Below are 16,910 nucleotides of genomic sequence, written 5' to 3' on the forward strand. Positions count from 1 at the left end.
AATTCACATCTGACGAATAATTTGGCAAGCCACGCTCTACAAGTGCATTTTTAATAAGACAGCCACAGCATTTTGCCTTTCAACCATTTCACGCAGGTACTCCCTGTAAGATGCTAAGGCAACTTTCTCCAGTCGCAGCTTCTCCATTGGAACAGAGGAGCGTCACCCCACTTAAATGCCCCAGAGATGAAAAATAAAAGGGTAATTTATTACTCTTATATTTTTCATCATCCTGTCCTGAACCGAGTGTCAGGACGTAGGGAGACCTGGTGAGTGGCTGCAGGGAGGAGTGGTGGGCAGAGGGCTGCCTGTGCACTGTTTAAAGTGTGCATGTCTCTTTGGCCGGCTGTTTTGCGAAGGCCTGCCTAACATGCGCACTTTAAAATTCTAAACCCAGGTGTCTTGAACAGCTGGGCTGAGAGCAAGTCCAGGCCTCCAGTGCGCTGGGGAGCGCCAAGAGATGCTGCTCACACCAAACAGGGTGCTGCTCACATGCTGGTTTACAGCATGTGAGCAGCACCAGAACTAGTCAAGTGAGTTTGCTTTGGCCCACCCACTGCACTTCAGAGACGTCCGGAGGGAGGATGACTTGTGATTCGGTAAGTGTATTTTTTATTAGTTTTTTTTTTTTTTATGTATTTGCGTGTATGCATGCACATCCACCGATTTAGCTGCCCCCTCCGTAGATGCTAGCCACCACTTTCTCTAAACAAGAAGCATCACAATGCCCCCATAGTTCAGTATCCATAGATACTCTATTGACTGCTTGCTTTCTATATATCTCTATAGTTGGTGATAAAGGCTGGCATGAGGATTGCCTGAAGAATTTAGATATTTAGAGCAACCCTCTATATTTTAGGATAGCAGTGCTTTTTAGTAGTTTTTCAGGCCACACAGGAGTCTGATATCCTTATCCCCAAGTAAGTAGTCTCCCTCACTCTTTTTAGGTAGCTTCTATCTATAGATATATTCCCTCAGGATTTCATGTGTGGGTTAAATACCATTAATGAAAAGGCGAGACAGAGTGGGGGGTGAACACTATTATTTCACTTCTTTTCCAAGTGTTTATACACAGTTTTTAAACTTAAATAAATGTTGAGTCACTTCTATCTATTGCAGATGCATTTGTTTTCCTTGTTGTACATCACTATTATAGAGTACAACAGGCAGCTGAAATTGATCTCACATAGGTGTTAAGTGTTGCACCAATTTTTAAGAGCTCTGAGTTCAATTTGGGGAGATAGAACGTCCTACTTTTAAGAGATTAACCAGCTAATTCAGATCAGATTGGGCTACTTGCCAACTTGCATACCACATTTCCACTTGTCTACTGTAGGATTCCCATCCATGCAGAGCACATTGTGATTGACCAGCAAGCATTCAGAAGTAAAGTCTTCATCCCTCCACTTAAATGAGTCGAATGTTTTCATGCTAAGAAAACTGTAATTGCACTCAGGTTGGACATTCTGACGCAGCCACCCTTTGCTCCCTGTGTACTGTGAGGTTATACACAGATAGAAATGTATGCTACCACTTAAGGCATGGCACAGGAGAGCTGCCACATCGGTGCTGCTTTTGGAACAGCAATCCCACGCCAGCGAAGGATATACCCAAAAGTACTAGTGATGGAGGGATGGGATAGAAACTTTCAAATTACTCAGGAGAATAGTGACACCAAGGTATTGAACTCGTAGGCAAGAGAGTCCATTATGAGGCTAAGAGGTGGCGACTCATGAGGTAAATGGTAAGAGGTATTCCTTCACATGTCAGGAGTTGGGTAGTTTGCACAGACCCCCGTCCAGGCAGTGCAGTTAAATAGAACAGTTCTGAAAAGTAATACAGCTGAATCAAAATTCAGATTTGTTTTGGCAAGTTAGAGCGTAGGTGAAATGCCAATTTCAGTGGATGTTCAACGTTTGCTCGGAATTGAACTGTGACACAGCTACTTGATTTTCTATCTCCTTTTTTAGTTTTTAGGGTGCCTGTTTTATGTATATTTTATCCTGGTGACGCTCTGTATTCCTGTCTTCACCAACATGAGCAAACAACCCTTCAGTACCAAGACCCTGGTGCTCTCCATCTTCCACGCAACGCTGCCAGGTAAGGGCACTAATAAAACAGAACAATTATTCTTCCAATTTTGGCATTTTGCTTTGTTGTGACTAAATAGAAACACTCGTGGAAACGTTTCTTGTCCCAGTTTGTATGCTTCTCTCTAATACCTTTTCTTGCAAACCTTGCACCTCTGAGTAACTGGACCGAAAAGAGGATCCAGTGGTTAAAACGTTTAAGGTGAAATGGTCCACAACTGGTTCGTTTATGCCTGCCCCACCCACATAATTCTTTGGGGCTTTTGTCTGATAAGGAAATAAAGTGGATACGTTTAAATTTCATGGTCCATTTCTCATCTCCAGGTTTTCAAGCACAAGTATACCATAAACTCATCAAATCAACAGGAAGGCTGGAGATTTGCAGTCAAATACATAAAATATCGCAAAGCTAGTGACTATTGTTATAGTTGGGAAACATTTACATTAGCATTATATATTTATAGAGTCACATACCACTGGAATAAATAAACTATAAATGTGGATATATATATATATAACGGTGACAAAGCTATTACCATTCAAAAATCCGAGGAAGTCCTATTGCTTGGAATCCTAACTACACAGAGTGACAACCTTCGATTAATGTGAAGTTATGCTCCGTTTTGATAAATGCATCTGCAGAGGCTGACCACTAGAGGCAGCTTAGACAAATATTGGATGTGGTATATAAGTTCACTGAAAAATCAAATGCTAAAGGTGAAGTTATAGTTGGCTTTTATTATAGCACAATCTATAAATGAATAATAGGGATTACATTTGGGGTGTGAGTTATGGTTTGCCTGGCTATTCTGCTCATTATGTAGTACAGAGCTAACCATAGTCAGCCAATTTCACTGTAGGTTTGGTTTTGATTCATAACCATAATGGCACTGTACTTGCAGCCTTTTTAATTGAACGTATGAGTTTTTTTAAACATACCTTAAGGCATTTTCACAAAAGCTAACCATAACTTCACTTTAACTTTGTTTTTGTATTGGTTGAGCGATACTAGACTAACTAGATAGATAGATAAATACATTTACACCAAGCCAATCCAAATAAATGTGGCTCAGTACATGGGAACTTTGGAGTAATTGTAATAATAAACATAGATTCAGGCATTTATTACCACCATGAAAGGATATAACCTATGGTTTGCCTTAGTAGAGCAGCATCTTCTGAATTGGACCCCCACCTAAATCATCTAGATATGCATGGATGAAAACGAAGGGCATACTTTTGTTTATAACTAATGCCAATGAAACAACAGCATGGCATAAAGCAGAAAGTGCTATGCTATTTATTACGATAATTGGAAATATGTAACATATTACAATCTATCTACACATCCCTCTCTCTCTGTATATATATATATAAATTCACTGGAAAAAGAAAGTTTACAGGGACTTTATAGTTAGGGTCTGAATTTACACACACAAAACCATAGAAATTCAGCTAGTTAGAGTTATTTCTAGTGACTTTAACTCGTGCCCTAGGGTAACTATAACTCGTGCCCTGGCTATGCACAGTTTTCTCATCAATAATTTTATTGCAAATGTTGCAGTGATAATATCAATGATGCCACAGAAAATGCCATGACTGATGTAATATGTAGGGTAATTAGCTTTGCATTGCGAGGGTGTGAGTTACAGTTACCCTAGGGCACGAGTTATAGTTACTTAAAATAACTTTATAACAGCTGAATTTCTATGGCTTTGTGCGTGTAAATTCAGAACCTAACTATTATGTAGTATTTGTTTTTTTCATTGAATTTTCAAGGTTTTTTAAAATGCTGAATCCTAACTGTAACGCCACTATGACCTTTGTTTTATCCACAATGTTTGCTAAATTACTAAGGTTCAGATTTTTTTTTTTAACTTGTGGGTGCCTTTCCTCTCTTTCTGCACATTGTCCAATTTAAAAAAGGAGATATTTTTTAAGATGAGTGTTTTGTGTACAATCTCTTCATCTCTCCTAAGAGAAAACACATATTCTACTGTAAAAGATTCACATGCATTCAAGATTGGAGCCGAACGAGAATGTTAGCTTTATTTTCACAAATCAAGTACAAATATACACACCTCCTAATGAGTAGGTGCTAATGAAAAAGAATTGGAATGTAAATGTGAACAAGGGTGACTAGTTAACGAAAACAAAAGTATATCAGGAAGGAATAGTTTCTTACCTGTAACTCCAGTTCTCTCGTAGGAGTATTTCCATGATAGTCATAAGCGCTGAATAGTTCCGCCCGCCTGCGTGGAACCCGGAGCACTGTTCTGAAAATGTCTTCTTAAGTGTTGATGTTCGCCTTTCTTCAAGTAACTTGTTCAAGTAGTACATGGTGGTCGTATTGTCTGTTTGAAGAAGCAGAGTATTTGTGGTGAATGCTGGAAAGAAGGCTTTGAGTGCGAGATGGACTGCACGTAGCTCTAGGAGATTGATGAGATACGATCTCTCCTTCCGGGACCAAGAGCCCTGAATCTCTAGGTGATCCATATGGGCACCCCATCCGAGTAACAATGAGTCCGTGACTATCGTCTGTGTGGGAACCTGTTGGTGGAATGGCATCCCTTTCAGAAGATTGTTTGGAGAACACTACCACTTGAGGGATTGCATTGCATGTGGAGAGAGAGTAATCCTGTCCTCCCATTTGCCGATCAGCTGATTCCATTGGTTTTCCTGCACTCCTGCAAGGGCCTCATGTGGAGGTGAGCATTTGGAGTGAGGTAGATGCAAGACGCCATTGATCCTTGGAGATGCAAGTCTATTCTTGCCGTTGAATGAGGTGCTCTCTCTCGAGCCTGGCATTTCCGAAGGATCGATGAACGTTGCTCCTCCGAAGGAAACACCTTTGCTTGAATGGTGTCGATGGTGGCGCCTAAGTAGTGCAACCTCTGGACAGGTGATGGCGTTGACCTGAAGGCCCAATTGTTGAAGAAGTTGGTAGGTCCAATTGAAATGCAGTTGGGCCTCTTGAGATGTGGATGCCTTTATGAGCCAATTGCCTAGACAGGGATAGACAAAGATTCAACGTTTTCTTAGATGGGCTGCCACCACCGCCATGCATTTGGAGAACGTTCTCGGTGCTGACTTGAGGCCGAAAGGTAGCACTGCAAATTGTTAATGGTCTTGTTGTAGGAGGCTGGACTGGCTTGCAGTGAGTACCTAGGGGTACTTGCACCTTGCACCAGGCCCAGTTATCCCTTATTAGTGTATAGGGTGTCTAGCAGCATAGGCTGATAGATAATGGTAGCTTAGCAGAGCATCTTAGGCTGAACTAGGAGACGAGTGAAGCTCCTACAGTACCACTTAGTGTCATATGCACAATATCATAAGAAAACACAATACACAGTTATACTAAAAATAAAGGTACTTTATTTTTATGACAATATGCCAAAGTATCTCAGAGTGTACCCTCAGTGAGAGGATAGGAAATATACACAAGATATATATACACAATACCAAAATATGCAGTAATAGTCTTAGAAAACAGTGCAAACAATGTATAGTTACAATAGGATGCAATGGGGACACATAGGGATAGGGGCAACACAAACCATATACTCCAAAAGTGGAATGCGAACCACGAATGGACCCCAAACCTATGTGACCTTGTAGAGGGTCGCTGGGACTATTAGAAAATAGTGAGGGTTAGAAAAATAGCCCACCCCAAGACCCTGAAAAGTGAGTGCAAAGTGCACTAAAGTTCCCCAAAGGACAAAGAAGTCGTGATAGGGGAATACTGCAGAAAGACACAAACCAGCAATGCAACAACGATGGATTTCCAGTCGAGGGTACATGTGCAACAAGGGGACCAAGTCCAAAAGTCACAAGCAAGTCGGAGATGGGCAGATGCCCAGGAAATGCCAGCTGTGGGTGCAAAGAAGCTTCTACTGGACAGAAGAAGCTTAGGTTTCTGCAGGAACGACAAGGGCTAGAGACTTCCCCTTTGGAGGACGGATCCCTCATGCCGTGGAGAGTCGTGCAGAAGTGTTTTCCCGCCGAAAAACCGCCAACAAGCCTTGCTAGCTGCAAATCGTGCGGTAAGCGTTTTTGGATGCTGCTCTGGCCCAGGAGGGACCAGGATGTCGCAAATTGCGTCAGGAGAGAGTGGGGACGTCGAGCAAGACAAGGAGCCCTCTCAGCAGCAGGTAGCATCCGGAGAAGTGCCAGAAACAGGCACTACGAGGATGCGTGAAACGGTGCTCACCCGAAGTCGCACAAAGGAGTCCCACGTCGCCGGAGAACAACTTAGGAGGTCGTGCAATGCAGGTTAGAGTGCCGTAGACCCAGGCTGGACTGTGCACAAAGGATTTCCACCGGAAGTGCACGGAGGCCGGAGTAGCTGCAAAAGTCGCGGTTCCCAGCAATGCAGTCTGGCGTGGGAAGGCAAGGACTTACCTCCACCAAACTTGGACTGAAGAGTCACTGGACTGTGGGAGTCACTTGGACAGAGTTGCTGGATTCGAGGGACCTCGCTCGTCATGCTGAGAGGAGACCCAAGGGACCGGTAATGCAGCTTTTTGGTGCCTGCGGTTGCAGGGGGAAGATTCCGTCGACCCACGGGAGATTTCTTCGGAGCTTCTAGTGCAGCGAGGAGGCAGACTACCCCCACAGCATGCACCACCAGGAAAACAGTCGAGAAGGCGGCAGGATCAGCGTTACAGAGTTGCAGTAGTCGTCTTTGCTACTATGTTGCAGTTTTGCAGGCTTCCAGCGCGGTCAGCAGTCGATTCCTTGGCAGAAGGTGAAGAGAGAGATGCAGAGGAACTCGGATGAGCTCTTGCATTCGTTATCTAAGGAATCCCAAGAGACAGAGACCCTAAATAGCCAGAAAAGAGGGTTTGGCTACCTAGGAGAGAGGATAGGCTAGCAACAACTGAAGGAGCCTATCAGGAGGAGTCTCTGACGTCACCTGGTGGCACTGGCCACTCAGAGCAGTTCAGTGTGCCAGCAGCACCTCTGTTTCCAAGATGGCAGAGGTCTGGAGCACACTGGAGGAGCTCTGGGCACCTCCCAGGGGAGGTGCAGGTCAGGGGAGTGGTCACTCCCCTTTCCTTTGTCCAGTTTCGCGCCAGAGCAGGGCTAAGGGGTCCCTGAACCGGTGTAGACTGGCTTATGCAGAAATGGGCACCAAAAGTGCCCATGAAAGCATTTCCAGAGGCTGGGGGAGGCTACTCCTCCCCTGCCTTCACACCATTTTCCAAAGGGAGAGGGTGTAACACCCTCTCTCAGAGGAAGTTCTTTGTTCTGCCATCCTGGGCCAGGCCTGGCTGGACCCCAGGAGGGCAGATGCCTGTCTGAGGGGTTGGCAGCAGCAGCAGCTGCAGTGAAACCCCGGGAAAGGTAGTTTGGCAGTACCAGGGTCTGTGCTACAGGCCACTGGGATCATGGGATTGTGCCAACTATGCCAGGATGGTATAGAGGGGGCAATTCCATGATCATAGACATATTACATGGCCATATTCGGAGTTACCATTGTGAAGCTACATGTAGGTAGTGACCTATATGTAGTGCACGCGTGTAATGGTGTCCCCGCACTCACAAAGTCCGGGGAATTGGCCCTGAACAATGTGGGGGCACCTTGGCTAGTGCCAGGGTGCCCACACACTAAGTAACTTAGCACCCAACCTTTACCAGGTAAAGGTTAGACATATAGGTGACTTATAAGTTACTTAAGTGCAGTGTAAAATGGCTGTGAAATAACGTGGACGTTATTTCACTCAGGCTGCAGTGGCAGGCCTGTGTAAGAATTGTCAGAGCTCCCTATGGGTGGCAAAAGATATGCTGCAGCCCATAGGGATCTCCTGGAACCCCAATACCCTGGGTACCTCAGTACCATATACTAGGGAATTATAAGGGTGTTCCAGTAAGCCAATGTAAATTGGTAAAATTGGTCACTAGCCTGTTAGTGACAATTTGAAAGAAATGAGAGAGCATAACCACTGAGGTTCTGGTTAGCAGAGCCTCAGTGAGACAGTTAGTCACTACACAGGTAACACATTCAGGCACACTTATGAGCACTGGGGCCCTGGGTGACAGGGTCCCAGTGACACATACAACTAAAACAACATATATACAGTGAAAAATGGGGGTAACATGCCAGGCAAGATGGTACTTTCCTACACAACCCCCCCCCAAACGAAGGACAATAAGACTAGCCATGACCTGATGAGTCTTCATTGTCTAAGTGGAAATATCTGGAGAGTCCATCTGCATTGGAGTGGCTACTCCCAGGTCTATGTTCCACTGTATAGTCCATTCCCTGTAGGGATATGGACCACCTCAATAATTTAGGATTTTCACCTTTCATTTGTTTTAGCCAAAGTAGAGGTTTGTGGTCTGTCTGAACAATGAAGTGAGTGCCAAACAGGTATGGCCTCAACTTCTTCAGAGCCCAGACCACAGCAAAGGCCTCCCTCTCTATGGCAGACCAACGCTTTTCTCTAGGGGTCAACCTCCTACTAATAAAAGCAACAGGTTGATCCTGGCCCTCAGAATTAAGTTGTGATAGGACTGCCCCTACTCCTAATTCAGATGCATCAGTTTGGACATAGAATTTTTTAGAGTAACAAGGGCTTTTCAGGACAGGTGCAGAGCACATGGCCTGCTTCAGCTCCTCAAAAGCTTTCTGACAGTTTGCTGTCCATAATACCTTTTTAGGCATTTTCTTGGATGTGAGGTCATTAAGAGGGGCTGCAATGGAGCCATAGTTCTTAATGAACCTCCTGTAATACCCAGTGAGGCCTAGGAAGGCTCTCACCTGAGTCTGAGTGGTAGGGGGAACCCAATCAATAATTGTTTGGATTTTCCCCTGAAGTGGTGCAATCTGTTCCCCACCAACAAGGTGTCCCAGATAAACCACCTTACCCTGCCCTATCTGGCACTTTGAAGCCTTGATAGTGAGGCCTGCCTTTTGCAGGACCTCTAAAACTTTCCATAGGTGGCCCAGGTGATCATCCCAGCTGGAGCTAAAGACAGCTATATCGTCCAAATATGCTGCACTGAAAGCTTCCAGCCCTTTCAGGACTGTGTTCACCAACCTCTGAAAAGTGGCAGGTGCATTTTTCAATCCAAAAGGCATTACAGTGAACTGGTAATGTCCTCCAATGGTTGAAAATGCAGTTTTAGGTTTAGCCTCTTCTGATAATGTGATCTGCCAATACCCTGCAGTCAAATCAAAAGTGCTTAGATACTTGGCAGATGCCAGTGTATCTATGAGCTCATCTGCCCTGGGTATAGGGTGAGCATCAGTTTTGGTTACCTGGTTGAGACCTCTGTAGTCTACACAAAACCGCATTTCCTTCTTTCCATCTTTGGAATGGGGTTTTGGTACAAGTACCACAGGAGAAGCCCATGGACTTTCAGAGTGCTCAACCACTCCCAGTTCTAGCATTTTCTGCACCTCTTGCTTTATGCAGTCCCTGACATGGTCAGGCTGCCTATAGATCTTACTTTTGACAGGTAAACTGTCTCCAGTATCTATAGTGTGCTCACACCAAGAAGTGGTACCTGGCACAGTAGAGAAGAGTTCAGAAAACGGACCCAGGAGATTTATGCAATGGTCTTTCTGCTCAGCAGTAAGACAATCAGCCAAAACTACACCTTCCACAAGAGCATCTTGTTCTGTGGAAGAGAAGAGATCAGGTAGAGGATCACTGTCTTCTTCCTGTCCCTCATCAGTTGCCATGAGCAGGGTGAGATCAGCCCTGTCATAGTAGGGTTTCAGGCGATTGACATGGAGCACCCTAAGGGGACTCCTGGCAGTGCCTAAGTCAACTAAATAGGTGACTTCACCCTTTTTCTCAACAATTGTGTGGGGTCCACTCCATTTATCTTGGAGTGCTCTTGGGGCCACAGGCTCCAAGACCCACACTTTCTGCCCTGGTTTGTACTGAACCAAAACAGCCTTCTGATCATGCCATTGCTTCTGGAGCTCTTGGCTGGCCTGAAGGTTTTTACTGGCCTTTTTCATGTACTCAGCCATCCTTGATCTGAGGCCAAGTACATAATCCACAATATCTTGCTTTGGAGCTTTTAAAGGTTGTTCCCAACCCTCCTTGACAAGTGTTAGTGGACCCCTAACAGGGTGACCAAAGAGGAGTTCAAAGGGGCTGAAGCCCACTCCTTTCTAGGGTACCTCCCTGTAGGCAAAAAGGAGGCATGGTAACAGGATATCCCATCTCCTGCGGAGTTTTTCAGGGAGACCCATAATCATGCCTTTGAGAGTTTTGTTAAATCTCTCCACCAGTCCATTTGTTTGTGGATGATAGGGTGTAGTGAACTTGTAAGTCACCCCACACTCCTTCCACATGGCCTTTAAGTATGCAGACATGAAATTGCTTCCCCTGTCTGATACTACTTCCTTTGGGAAGCCCACCCTAGAAAATATTCCCAGGAGGGCCTTTGCCACTGCAGGTGCTGTAGTGGTCCTTAAAGGAATTGCTTCAGGATATCTTGTGGCATGGTCCACTACCACCAAGATAAACCTATTGCCTGAAGCAGTAGGAGGGTCAAGGGGGCCAACTATGTCAACCCCTACCCTTTCAAAGGGAACCCCAACCACAGGCAGTGGGATAAGGGGTGCCTTTGGAGTGCCACCTGTCTTGCCACTGGCTTGACAGGTTTCACAGGACTTACAAAATTATTTTGTGTCCTCAGACATCCTAGGCCAATGAAACAGGGGAACAAGTCTGTCCCAAGTTTTCATTTGCCCCAGATGTCCAGCTAGGGGAATGTCGTGGGCTAGAGTTAGGAGGAACTTTCTGTACTCCTGAGGAATCACTAACCTCCTGGCAGTTCCAGGTTTAGGATCCCTTGCTTCAGTGTACAAGAGGTTGTCCTCCCCGTAAACTCTGTGAGAGTCACTGACATCCCCATTAGCCTGTTTGACAGCTTGCTGTCTTAGACCCTCTAGTGTGGGACAGGTTTGCTGTGCCACACTCAGCTCCTCCCTGGCAGGCCCCCCTTCACCCAAAAGCTCAGCAGTGTCTGCTTCCAGCTCCTCTGGTGTAGGTTCTGCACAGGGTGGAAATTCTTCTTCCTCAGAAGTAGAATCCACTGTAGAGGGAGGGATAGTCGGAAGTGGTTTGTTCTACTAGCCCTAGTTTTAGGGAGCACTTGGTCCATTGTTCCAGGATCCAAGCTTCCCTGTCCTTTTTGCTTTTTGGCCTGAGCCCTGGTTAAAGCAAAAATATGCCCTAGGATGCCCAGCATTGCTGCATGGGCCTCCAACTCCACATCTGACCAAGCTGATGTCTTCAAATCATTTCCTAGTAGACAGTCTACAGGTAAATCTGTGGCTACCACAACTTTCTTTGGACCAGTAACCCCCCCCCAGTTGAGATTTACAACAGCCATGGGGTGGCTAAGTGTGTTGTTGTGAGCATCGGTTACTTGGTACTGGTGACCAAGTAGGTGTTGTTCAGGGTGGACCAGTTTCTCTATGACCATAGTCACACTGGCTCCAGTGTCCCTGTAGGCCTGAACCTCAACACCATTTATTAGGGGTAGCTGCTTGTACTTATCCATATTAAGGGGACAAGCAACTAAGGTGGCTAAATCAATAGCCCCCTCAGAGACTAATATAGCCTCTGTGGTCTCCCTAACAAGACCAACCCCAACTAAGTTACCAATAGTGAGCCCAGCTACTCCTTTGGATTGGCTATTAGTAGGTTTGCTCCCACCACCACTGCTATTAGTAGGGACACTAGGTGTAGCAGTAGGGGTTGTAGTGGTAGGAGGCTTGGTGCTTTTCTTTGGACAACTGGGATCTGTTGTCCAATGGCCTTTTATTTTACATAAATAGCACCATGGTTTATTTTCCTTGTTTTGATTAGAAGAGGATTTGGGCCCACCACCCCAACCAGAGTGTTTTTGTGGGCCTGATGAAGACTCATTTTTAGATTTGTCCCCACCCTTGTCAGAAGACTTACCATCCTTCTTCTTGTTGCCATCTTTGTCACCCCCTGTATGAACTTTTCTGTTCACCCTTGTTCTGACCCATTTGTCTGCCTTCTTTCCCAATTCTTGGGGAGAGGTCAGATCAGACTCCACCAAGTACTGGTGCAACAAATCAGACACACAATTATTAAGAATATGCTCTCTCAGGATCAAGTTATACAGGCTGTCATAATCAGTAACTTTACTGCCATGTAACCACCCCTCCAAGGCCTTCACTGAATGGTCAATGAAATCAACCCAGTCTTGTGAAGACTCCTTTTTGGTCTCTCTGAACTTTATCCTGTATTGTTCAGTGGTTAAGCCATAACCATCCAGGAGTGCATTCTTAAGAACTTTGTAATCATTAGCTTCATTTTCTTTTACAGTAAGGAGCCTATCCCTACCTTTTCCACTAAATGATAGCCATAGGATAGCAGCCCACTGCCTTTGAGGGACATCCTGTACAGCACAGGCCCTCTCAAGTGCAGCAAACCACTTGTTAATGTCATCCCCCTCCTTTTAAGGGGGAACTATCTTGTGCAGATTCCTGGAATCATGCTCTTTTGCAGGATGACTATGGGGAATACTGGTGCTGCCACCATGGGTTTTTAAACCCAGTTTCTGTCTCTCCTTCTCTACTTCTAAAGTCTGTCTATCCAAATCCAGCTGTTGCTTCTTGAGCTTCAGTCTGGTTTGTTCCACTCTCAATCTATTGAGCTCCCTTTCTAACAATCTGTCATCAGGGTGGGTGGGAGGGACATGTCTTGAAACAGAAGTATGATGAGAATGGACAGAAGGAGACCTGTCCCTTACAGAGGGCACCCTAACAGCCTGGCTAACAGAAACATCATTTCTACTGTGATGAGAATGAATGCTCTTGCTATGATGTGAGACAACACTATCTGTATGGTGTGACTCAACATCAGTACCAACTATGCTAGACTGTCTAGTAATGGGCAGGCTTGGAAGTTTCTTTCCTGAATCTTTTCCTGGGGGAGTCCCTGGATCAGATTGGGAACCATTAGCTACTTTTTCAACAGATGGGGCACTTTTAGCCTTATCTTGTTCTCTAAGCATGTTAAGTAACAATTCCAAGGAAGGATTCTTCCCTACACTCAATCCTCTTTCTACACAGAGACTCCTTGCTCCTTTCCAGCTAAGGTGGTCATATGCAAGTTTGGACAGATCAACATTTTGGCCTGTGCCAGACATTTTTAGAAAGAGTTAAAGTGATAGAAAAAGGATAAAAAGTTTGTCAGAGCTTTTTAGAAAGACAGAGAAAAAAAACTTTTTAAACTTTTTAGAACTTTTTAGAAAGTTAGAAGTACTTTTCAGCACTTAGAAAAGAGTGAAAAGAGGAAATGGAAAACTTTTTGGTTATGTGTATATACACTGAACTTGTTTTGTATATTTTTCTCTTATGAAAAGTACAATGACAAGAGTGGTAAGTAGTCTCAAAGCACTTATCCCACCGCTGCACAACCAATGTAGGAGGCTGGACTGGCTTGTAGTGAGTACCTAGGGGTACTTGCACCTTGCACTAGGCCCAGTTATCCCTTATTAGTGTATAGGGTGTCTAGCAGCATAGGCTGATAGATAATGGTAGCTTAGCAGAGCAGCTTAGGCTGAACTAGGAGACGAGTGAAGCTCCTACAGTACCACTTAGTGTCATATGCACAATATCATAAGAAAACACAATACACAGTTATACTAAAAATAAAGGTACTTTATTTTTATGACAATATGCCAAAGTATCTCAGAGTGTACCCTCAGTGAGAGGATAGGAAATATACACAAGATATATATACACAATACCAAAATATGCAGTAATAGTCTTAGAAAACAGTGCAAACAATGTATAGTTACAATAGGATGCAATGGGGACACATAGGGATAGGGGCAACACAAACCATATACTCCAAAAGTGGAATGCGAACCACGAATGGACCCCAAACCTATGTGACCTTGTAGAGGGTCGCTGGGACTATTAGAAAATAGTGAGGGTTAAAAAAATAGCCCACCCCAAGACCCTGAAAAGTGAGTGCAAAGTGCACTAAAGTTCCCCAAAGGACAAAGAAGTCGTGATAGGGGAATACTGCAGGAAAGACACAAACCAGCAATGCAACAACAATGGATTTCCAGTCGAGGGTACCTGTGGAACAAGGGGACCAAGTCCAAAAGTCACAAGCAAGTCGGAGATGGACAGATGCCCAGGAAATGCCAGCTGTGGGTGCAAAGAAGCTTCTACTGGACAGAAGAAGCTTAGGTTTCTGCAGGAACGACAAGGGCTAGAGACTTCCCCTTTGGAGGACGGATCCCTCACGCCGTGGAGTCGTGCAGAAGTGTTTTTCCGCCGAAAGACCGCCAACAAGCCTTGCTAGCTGCAAATCGCGCAGTAAGCGTTTTTGGATGCTGCTGTGGCCCAGGAGGGACCAGGATGTCGCAAATTGCGTCAGGAGAGAGAGGGGACGTCGAGCAAGACAAGGAGCCCTCCCAGCAGCAGGTAGCACCCGGAGAAGTGCCAGAAACAGGCACTACGAGGATGCGTGAAACGGTGCTCACCCGAAGTCGCACAAAGGAGTCCCACGTCGCCGGAGAACAACTTAGGAGGTCGTGCAATGCAGGTTAGAGTGCCGTGGACCCAGGCTGGACTGTGCACAAAGGATTTCCGCCGGAAGTGCACGGAGGCCGGAGTAGCTGCAAAAGTCGCGGTTCCCAGCAATGCAGTCTGGCATGGGAAGGCAAGGACTTACCTCCACCAAACTTGGACTGAAGAGTCACTGGACTGTGGCAGTCACTTGGACAGAGTTGCTGGATTCGAGGGACCTCGCTCGTCATGCTGAGAGGAGACCCAAGGGACCGGTAATGCAGCTTTTTGGTGCCTGCGGTTGCAGGGGGAAGATTCCGTCGACCCACAGGAGATTTTTTCGGAGCTTCTAGTGCAGCGAGGAGGCAGACTACCCCCACAGCATGCACCACCAGGAAAACAGTCGAGAAGGCGGCAGGATCAGCGTTACAGAGTTGCAGTAGTCGTCTTTGCTACTATGTTGCAGTTTTGCAGGCTTCCAGCGCGGTCAGCAGTCGATTCCTTGGCAGAAGGTGAAGAGAGAGATGCAGAGGAACTTGGATGAGCTCTTGCATTCGTTATCTAAGGAATCCCAAGAGACAGAGACCCTAAATAGCCAGAAAAGAGGGTTTGGCTACCTAGGAGAGAGGATAGGCTAGCAACACCTGAAGGAGCCTATCAGGAGGAGTCTCTGACGTCACCTGGTGGCACTGGCCACTCAGAGCAGTCCAGTGTGCCAGCAGCACCTCTGTTTCCAAGATGGCAGAGGTCTGGAGCACACTGGAGGAGCTCTGGGCACCTCCCAGGGGAGGTGCAGGTCAGGGGAGTGGTCACTCCCCTTTCCTTTGTCCAGTTTCGCGCCAGAGCAGGGCTAAGGGGTCCCTGAACCTGTGTAGACTGGCTTATGCAGAAATGGGCACCAAAAGTGCCCATGAAAGCATTTCCAGAGGCTGGGGGAGGCTACTCCTCCCCTGCCTTCACACCATTTTCCAAAGGGAGAGGGTGTAACACCCTCTCTCAGAGGAAGTTCTTTGTTCTGCCATCCTGGGCCAGGCCTGGCTGGACCCCAGGAGGGCAGATGCCTGTCTGAGGGGTTGGCAGCAGCAGCAGCTGCAGTGAAACCCCGGGAAAGGCAGTTTGGCAGTACCAGGGTCTGTGCTACAGGCCACTGGGATCATGGGATTGTGCCAACTATGCCAGGATGGTATAGAGGGGGCAATTCCATGATCATAGACATATTACATGGCCATATTCGGAGTTACCATTGTGAAGCTACATATAGGTAGTCACCTATATGTAGTGCACGTGTGTAATGGTGTCCCCGCACTCACAAAGTCCGGGGAATTGGCCCTGAACAATGTGGGGGCACCTTGGCTAGTGCCAGGGTGCCCACACACTAAGTAACTTAGCACCCAACCTTTACCAGGTAAAGGTTAGACATATAGGTGACTTATAAGTTACTTAAGTGCAGTGTATAATGGCTGTGAAATAACGTGGACGTTATTTCACTCAGGCTGCAGTGGCAGGCCTGTGTAAGAATTGTCAGAGCTCCCTATGGGTGGCAAAAGATATGCTGCAGCCCATAGGGATCTCCTGGAACCCCAATACCCTGGGTACCTCAGTACCATATACTAGGGAATTATAAGGGTGTTCCAGTAAGCCAATGTAAATTGGTAAAATTGGTCACTAGCCTGTTAGTGACAATTTGAAAGAAAAGAGAGAGCATAACCACTGAGGTTCTGGTTAGCAGAGCCTCAGTGAAACAGTTAGTCACTACACAGGTAACACATTCAGGCACACTTATGAGCACTGGGGCCCTGGGTGACAGGGTCCCAGTGACACATACAACTAAAACAACATATATACAGTGAAAAATGGGGGTAACATGCCAGGCAAGATGGTACTTTCCTACACTTGTCCCACAGGAAATCTTAGGAACTTCCAATGCTTCCTGGTAATGGGAATGTGGAAGTAAGCATCGTGAAGATCTATGGAACAGAGCCAATCTCCCTGGTGAAGCTGGGGGTATATCTGATGCAAAGACAGCATTCTGAACTTCTCCTTCCGAATCCATTTGTTGGCTATTTTTAGATTGAGAATGGGTCTGAATTCATGCTTGTCCTTTTTTGGCACTAGAAAGTACCCTGAGTAAATCCCTTTTCCATGTTGATCTGTGGGAACTGGTTCTATCACCTCTGCCTTGGAAGCATAGTGATGGGATCTCAATGGCTTCCGTTTAATAGAAGGCAGAGGATTGGTGAACCTGAGACAATAGCCATTTTGCACAATATTCAAAACCCAGGTGTAGGTTG

The 16,910-nt window shown here is 45.9% G+C and overlaps 1 protein-coding gene across 1 annotated transcript in view; it reads left to right on the forward strand.

Annotated features, from left to right (window-relative positions):
- SOAT2 (sterol O-acyltransferase 2) overlaps nucleotides 1-16,910 on the forward strand; it is a 608,478-nt gene that overhangs the window by 485,748 nt on the left and 105,820 nt on the right. Inside the window, exon 10 of the mRNA XM_069230936.1 lies at nucleotides 1,971-2,100. Within this exon, the coding sequence (XP_069087037.1) occupies nucleotides 1,971-2,100 (130 nt within the window). The remainder of the gene's footprint in view (nucleotides 1-1,970; nucleotides 2,101-16,910) is intronic.

This window comes from Pleurodeles waltl, chromosome 4_2 (genome assembly GCF_031143425.1).
Source record: "Pleurodeles waltl isolate 20211129_DDA chromosome 4_2, aPleWal1.hap1.20221129, whole genome shotgun sequence".
Taxonomy (NCBI): domain Eukaryota; kingdom Metazoa; phylum Chordata; class Amphibia; order Caudata; family Salamandridae; genus Pleurodeles; species Pleurodeles waltl.